This window comes from Fukomys damarensis, unplaced genomic scaffold (genome assembly GCF_012274545.1).
Source record: "Fukomys damarensis isolate Sample0158 unplaced genomic scaffold, DMR_v1.0_HiC HiC_scaffold_37, whole genome shotgun sequence".
Taxonomy (NCBI): domain Eukaryota; kingdom Metazoa; phylum Chordata; class Mammalia; order Rodentia; family Bathyergidae; genus Fukomys; species Fukomys damarensis.
In genome coordinates, this window is record NW_022900949.1 from 3508457 (window position 1) to 3515128 (window position 6672).

Below are 6672 nucleotides of genomic sequence, written 5' to 3' on the forward strand. Positions count from 1 at the left end.
GGACCATGGAGGCGGGGCCGGGAATGTGCGTTGGTGGGGAGCCCAAGACTGCAGTGCTTGCTGAAAAGGGATTAGGCAAAAGGGGTTCCTATGTGTGCAGCACTAAATGCCTTCATTCTTGTTAGCTCTGGCCCAGAAGCTGCACTTTTCCGAGCACTTTTTCTCGGGCGTTTGAATCCTCACTGCGACCCATGAGGCCGATATAATCCGTCCTCTCTGTGGAATAGACTGGGAAATGTTCATACGGGTAGGGGCAACATTGAACCCTGCCCGGCACTGGGCTTTGCCACAGAGAAAGCGAAGTTTGTGTCCTGGATCTGGGTCTTGGCGTTCTCACACTTCCTCCCCTGCACACGGGCACTGTCAGCTCAGGCCCCAGCTGTCCTGCTGGACTACGGCCCTTGCCTGAGGGCTGGGGCAGGTTGGGCGGCCATGCCTGGTGAGGCTCCTCCATGTCTCGAGGCCTCTATTTTCCCATCCACACAGGGTCCAGGGTCACCGGCTTCTTGGCATCTTGTGGGCCTCAGCCACACTGAGGTCCCGGCCAGGCCCTCTGGTGACAAGGTGGCTCAGACATCAGTCTTGCTGCAGCAGGTGCTGGCCACTCAGCCCCACTGAGGCGGCTGCTCCCATGTCCTGCAGCGCCCTACACGTGGCACTGCCAGGATAGGGGACCTTACCCTCTTGTTGTCACATTCCAGTCTCTGTGGTCATCCCCTGCTTGTAATTTTCAACCTTCTGCTGTTAAAAATAACCAGCTCTGAGCTTTCGCCGAGTCTTCTCTTTGCCCTTTGGGTTATTTCCTTGATGCACGTTCCCAGAAGTATAGTTACTGGGTCAGGGGCAGCAGAGCAGAATGTGGTTCCCAGGACTGACTCGGAGCCTGCTTCCTGGAAACCCCTGGGGGAGGGAGTGCCCGCCAGCCCCAATGGCCTCGTTTCCAGGGCCGGGCATGTGCCCAACCCACCTTCCTCAGCTCCTTGGGGGCAGACATCTGACCTACGAGACCAGCACTTTCCAAAGTGACCGTCCCAGGTCGCCTCTTCCCAATTTACATGTCATTGAGGGACTCCTCTGTTTTCTTTCAGTGTGTGTCCTAAAGGCTGCTTCATTAAATTGGAAGAGAGCCCTCTTTGGCTCCGGCAAATTAAAAAGGAAAGGAGGGAGGGAGCTCGTGGGACGGCAGGGTACCCCTGTGACATTACTTGCTCTAATGTGGCGGTCTCTGTCCAGAGATGTGAATGTGCTGCACTGGCCGATGCTTCCTCTTTTTTGTTTTGTTTTATTTTTTTGAGACAGAGTCTCAGTATGTGGTTCAGGCCAGCCTGGGACTCACTGTGTAGCTCAGGCTGGCCTCCAACTTAAGGTGATCCTTCTGCCTCAGCCTCCTGAGTGCTGGGATGACAGGTGTGGGCTGCCAGGCCCGGCCTGAGCCCCCCGCTACCTGTTCCTCTTTCATCAGCAACAGCGATGACCGGGCTTGGGAGCAGCTTCCAAAACATAATGGCAACGGTGGTGTTGACAAGCACAGGCCTGGCCCGTGTGGCTTTCTGGCCCTGTGGGGAGGCCCCTCAGGGCCCGCACCATCCTCCCTTCCTGGGCTTTGGCCGCTGACCCTGACTGAACCGCGTGGGGGCCCACATCTTTCGCTTGGGGCCTGGCTGCCTGTGCTGCCCGCTCTCCCCTTGTCTCTGTTGCCAGCCACGTCCCACGCTGGCTCCCTTGACCCAGCGGCCAAGGCCAGCAGGTCCCAAGGGTGGGCCACCACGAGCTCTTGTTTAGCTCCTGGAACATTTTTCTTCTCCCGGAGGGGGGTTGTTTATTGTACCTAATTCTAGATCCTCACATGTATCCTGCTGGCCAGGGGCCATCTTCCCAGCCTGTTGATTGGGCCCCAGGTTACCCCGACTTCTCCTCTGATGGGCTTGGCTGCAGGGTCCATAGTGCAAGCACTTGTGTCCCCATGGACCACCGAGGACCTCCCTGAGCTCCTGGCTGGTCAGTGCCCACCTGACCCTCGAGGGTCTGGGTCATGTGGGAAGCTGGAGGCGGCCCCGGGCCTTGTCCTTTGGTTGTGTCCACGCTGCCTGAGGAGAGAGAGGTGCTGGTCCCCAAGAAATGGACCAGTCCCAAAGCTCAGTGCCCTCCTACCCGGGCGAGGCCCTCACCAGCCTGCTGTTTTGGGGACCCAAACATAGTGTCAGGGACCCTGCTGGTGCCCCGGCTCGGTGCCTGATCCCAGAGAAGAGCTGAGGCAGGAGTGCTTCCCATGCTGAGCTCTGCCGTCAGGGAGGGGAGAGCCTCCCTCAAAGAGCATTCGGGGTTCTGAGAGGTGCGAGGCCCTGTTTTTGCCAAATAGGCTTGCTGGCTCTGTGAGCCAAGTGACCTGTCCAGGGCAACCAGTCGGGGACAGCGAAGCCAGTGACTTCTCTGGAAACGCTGGGGGCCATGTCCTCAGAGGCCCTTTATTTCTCCAAGACAGCAGATGGTCTGTGCTCCTGACAATGCTATTTTCATTCCCGGCCATTGCCCCGCCGGCCACCTCTTCTGCATCAGGTGACCTGTGCCGGGTACTGCCGAGGTGGCTGCATGCAGCTCATCTGGGCAGTGGTGGTTCACCCTCATCCTGCCCTGGTCCGCTGTGCCCTCTGGGTGACCTTGGACTGGGGACGTGGTCGCTCTGGGTCTGGTGTCCCTCGCCATGCAGTGAAAATGCTGAGGGCCTACGTGGATCCCTGGGGGGGCCCCTAGAACACGACAAGTCAAGACCTGCATGGCTGTTAGGTGGGGATTGTGGGCCAGGGTGGAGCATGGTTGCTGGGGCTCTGGGCCCCAAAACTACACAACTGTGATAGGGCTGGGTAGAAACGGGATATGGGGGATCCCTGGCATGGCCTCAGCTTCCCATTCCGTTCTTCTTGTTTGTCTTTTGAGACAGGGTCTCACTGTATAGCCCAGGCTCGCACCAATCCTCCTGCCTCAGCCCCCCGAGTGTTAGGGTTGCAGGCGTGCGTTCCCACCTCGGCCTCCTGTTCTATTCTGAAGGTTGTGAAAACTGGAGGCCAAGCTCCCCAGCCCCAACCTGGCCCGCAGGGCCTGGGGCCCAGTTCTTGGTTGGGAGACCTAGGCCTCACCTGCAGGCCCACGTCCAGCTCCGTCTCTCCCCATCTCTCGCTGAACTTCGCAGCCGTTGTCGTGAGGGGACGCTGCTCTTGTCATGTGTGATGTGGGCAAGAGAGGCCTGAACTGAGGGGTGTGCAGGAGTTTGCAGGGTGCCCAGATGGTAAGAGCTGGAGAGGTGTGGATGTGTCCAGCTTCCAGACTGGTGTGCATGTGCGTGTGTGTGTGTGTGTGTGTGTGTGTGCGCGCGCGCGTGTGTGTTTCTGGAATCCAGGCCAGGGCAGCTGGGAACTCAGTGCCCTACATAACCAAGATCCCTGGGCCACACACTAGGCACAGCCTAGGGTTTCAAGGAGACCAGCTGGGAGGACGTGAGGTGGGAGAGAGAGAACTCAGGCCTTTGCCCAGAAGATCTGAATTTATATTCTGCCTGGACTGCTTCCAGGCAGGCTGCCCTGGCCATGTCATTGCTTGGTGACGTGGTCTGCACCTATGAACAGGCTCCTCATCCCTGCTCACCAGAACCTCGGTTTCCTCGTCTGTAAGGTGGACTGTGTGAGGTGATACACACCAGATGCTACTTCAGCACAGACTTCTCTTGTGCTCAGTCTTATTATTCTTGGGCGAATGCAGCAGCCCAGAGGGGTTGTGAGTTGGATTGTGGCTGGGCTGCCTGGTCTGGCCCTGTACCTACCTGTGACCCAGGGGCAGAGACTCAAGCAGCACCTTCAGGTTTGTGTGGGATTCAGAGGTGAGCCTAGAAGGCTCTGCCAGCTACTTTGGGATTAGTTTGTTCACTAGACAGACATTGGGTGCTGTGTATCGAGCTCTGTGCACCCAGCGCCTGAGGATTCAGTGAGGAACAAGACACTGGGTAGCTGAGGCAAGGATCCCAGATTCCAGCCCAGCCTAGGCAACTTAGCCAGACCATGTCTCAAAATAAAAATTTAAAAGGACTGGGGATGCAGCTAGTGCCAAGCTGCTAGTCCAGTCCCCAGCTCTTCTTCCAGGGTGACAGGAGATGAGGCAGAGGGGTTGGTGTAGGCAGGTCACGTGGTGCCCTGTGGGCCCCTGGAAGGACCTGAGCTTTCACTCAAGGCAGATAGAGGGGCAGGACCTGACTTCCCTGTTTCTGGTCGCCCTCTTGGGGCTGTGAGGAGAACAAGCTTTGGTTGGGATGAGAGCGGAGCTGGCTTTGTTTTGTCTTTGTGGTACTGGTATTGAAGCTAGGTCCTCACCTATACACAGCAGGTACTCTATCCCAGAGCCACACCCCCAGCCCTCAAAATTAAAAATTAAAAAATCTGAAAACAACTGGAGATGTGGCCCGGTGCTTTTGGGTTCAATCCTCAGCACCATTCAAACAAAAACAGAAACCGCCTTTAGGGCTGCGTGCAGAGGATGCATTCCTGTTCCTCAGGGAAAGGTTAGTGCTGGGGCTGAATGTGGGTGGAAACATGAGTGGGTGGTAGCTTTTCACTTCCGGTCACTTTTTAAGCACAGACCTTAAGACAGTATTGACATTGTGGAATTTTTTTTTATGGTACCGGGGATTGAACTCGGGTTCTTGTGCTTGGGAAGCAGGCGGCAGAACCACTGAACTAAATCGCTGGCCCAACACTGTGGAATTTTGACCCTTCCCACACTCCATACAAAACCGCAACAATAATGATGAGGGCTGCTCACTTGTGTCCCCTTCTGTATGATGCCTTAGGCTAGGTCCTGACTCTGAGCCCTTTCACTTCCTCTTCCTCAGAGCCTAGCCCTGCCTTCCCCTTCACACATGTGGAAAAAGTGGCCCAGAGAGGTTAGCTGACCTGCACCAGGCCCCCCAGCTGCAGCTGCTCCTGGCTGCCCAGCCCAGGCTCAGGGTCCGCCGATCCCAAGCCAGCCTGCCTTCAGGGTTGCCTGGCCCTCCCATGCCCCAGCTGGGACAGCCCTCCTCAGAGGACCAGAGGCAGGCAGTGGCACCGTCCCGCCCACGCTGGCTACTTCTGGAGGCCCAAAGCCCCCCTGCATCCGCACTGGTCACCGCGGTGCCTGCAGGGGACGTTACAGCGTCTCTGTTGCCACAGGGGGTTCTGTGGGTGGATGAGGGGCTGCGTGGGGCCTCACAGATCCTCACCTTGCCTTCTCCCCACCCCAAGTGGTGCTCATCGGGGACTCGGGCGTGGGCAAGAGCAACCTGCTGTCGCGCTTCACCCGCAACGAGTTCAACCTGGAGAGCAAAAGCACAATCGGCGTGGAGTTCGCCACCCGCAGCATCCAGGTGGACGGCAAGACCATCAAGGCACAGATCTGGGACACGGCTGGCCAGGAGCGCTACCGCGCCATCACCTCCGCGTGCGTGTGGGGTTGGGGCGCAGGGCCTGCGGGGGGTGTGTAGGAGTTGGGCCAGTGCAACCACTTCTAAGAGGAGGGGGAGGATCGCGGAGGGGCACCTGGCCTTGCCCACACCCCGCTCCGGTCCTTGCTGGTGCTCGGTGAGATCCATTCTGAAAGAGAAATAAAAGGGTGGAGATGGAGCTCAGGGTGATGGGTCTGGGTTCAGTCCCCAGTTCTGCAAAAAAAACAAAAACAACAAAACAACACAACACCCTACAGGCTGCTGCTTTCTGGGCCCCTCACCTCCCAGCCCCTGGGCAGGTGCGACTCTGTCCACTTCCGTGGTCCAGGCCCGGCCCTGTGGGGCTACAGAGCTGCCCAGCTTCTTGCGTGCACGGCTTGGTGAACAACTTATGGCGTCGTCCAGCCCGACCCCAGCCCTGAACCCAGCCTGGGCGCAGAGCTGGGGCTCACGCTGGACTGCGGCCCACAGGTACTACCGCGGCGCGGTGGGTGCGCTGCTGGTCTACGACATCGCCAAGCACTTGACCTACGAGAACGTGGAGCGCTGGCTGAAGGAGCTGCGGGACCACGCGGACAGCAACATCGTCATCATGCTGGTGGGCAACAAGAGCGACCTGCGCCACCTGCGGGCCGTGCCCACAGACGAGGCCCGCGCCTTCGCAGGTAAGGGTTGGCGTCAGGGTCAGGCGGCGGGGCTGGGTGTAGGGCGGGTCCGCTGGGCTTTAGAGGAGCTCGGGGGTGGATGGTCCCTGTCCCCGCGGTGTCGGGGGCCAGACCAGGCGTGCTCTGTTCCAGAGAAGAATAACCTGTCCTTCATTGAGACCTCAGCCTTGGATTCCACCAACGTAGAGGAAGCGTTCAAGAACATCCTCACAGGTGGGCGCGGGCCGGTGCGCGCGGGGAGGACGCGGGCGCCCTCCATGCTTAAGCCCAGACACGTTGCGCGGAGGGGCAGCCGGGCCGAGGCCCCCCAGGGCCGTCAGCTCCCCATTTCCCTCTGATTAGGCGGGGACTCGGGTGTGTCCTCCGCTCACCCCGCTTCTCCTGGCTGCAGAAATCTACCGCATCGTGTCCCAGAAGCAGATCGCCGACCGCGCGGCCCACGACGAGTCCCCGGGCAACAACGTGGTGGACATCAGCGTGCCGCCCACCACCGACGGACAGAAGCCCAGCAAGCTGCAGTGCTGCCAGAACCTGTGACGC

At 59.0% G+C, this 6672-nt stretch overlaps 1 protein-coding gene across 1 annotated transcript in view; it reads left to right on the forward strand.

Annotated features, from left to right (window-relative positions):
- The window catches only part of Rab11b (RAB11B, member RAS oncogene family), a 7537-nt gene extending 868 nt beyond the window's left edge, over window positions 1-6669 (forward strand). The window contains exons 2-5 of the mRNA XM_010605674.3: window positions 5268-5463; window positions 5939-6132; window positions 6265-6345; window positions 6524-6669. Of these exons, the coding sequence (XP_010603976.1) occupies window positions 5268-5463; window positions 5939-6132; window positions 6265-6345; window positions 6524-6669 (617 nt within the window). The remainder of the gene's footprint in view (window positions 1-5267; window positions 5464-5938; window positions 6133-6264; window positions 6346-6523) is intronic.
- The last annotated feature ends 3 nt before the right edge of the window (window positions 6670-6672 follow it).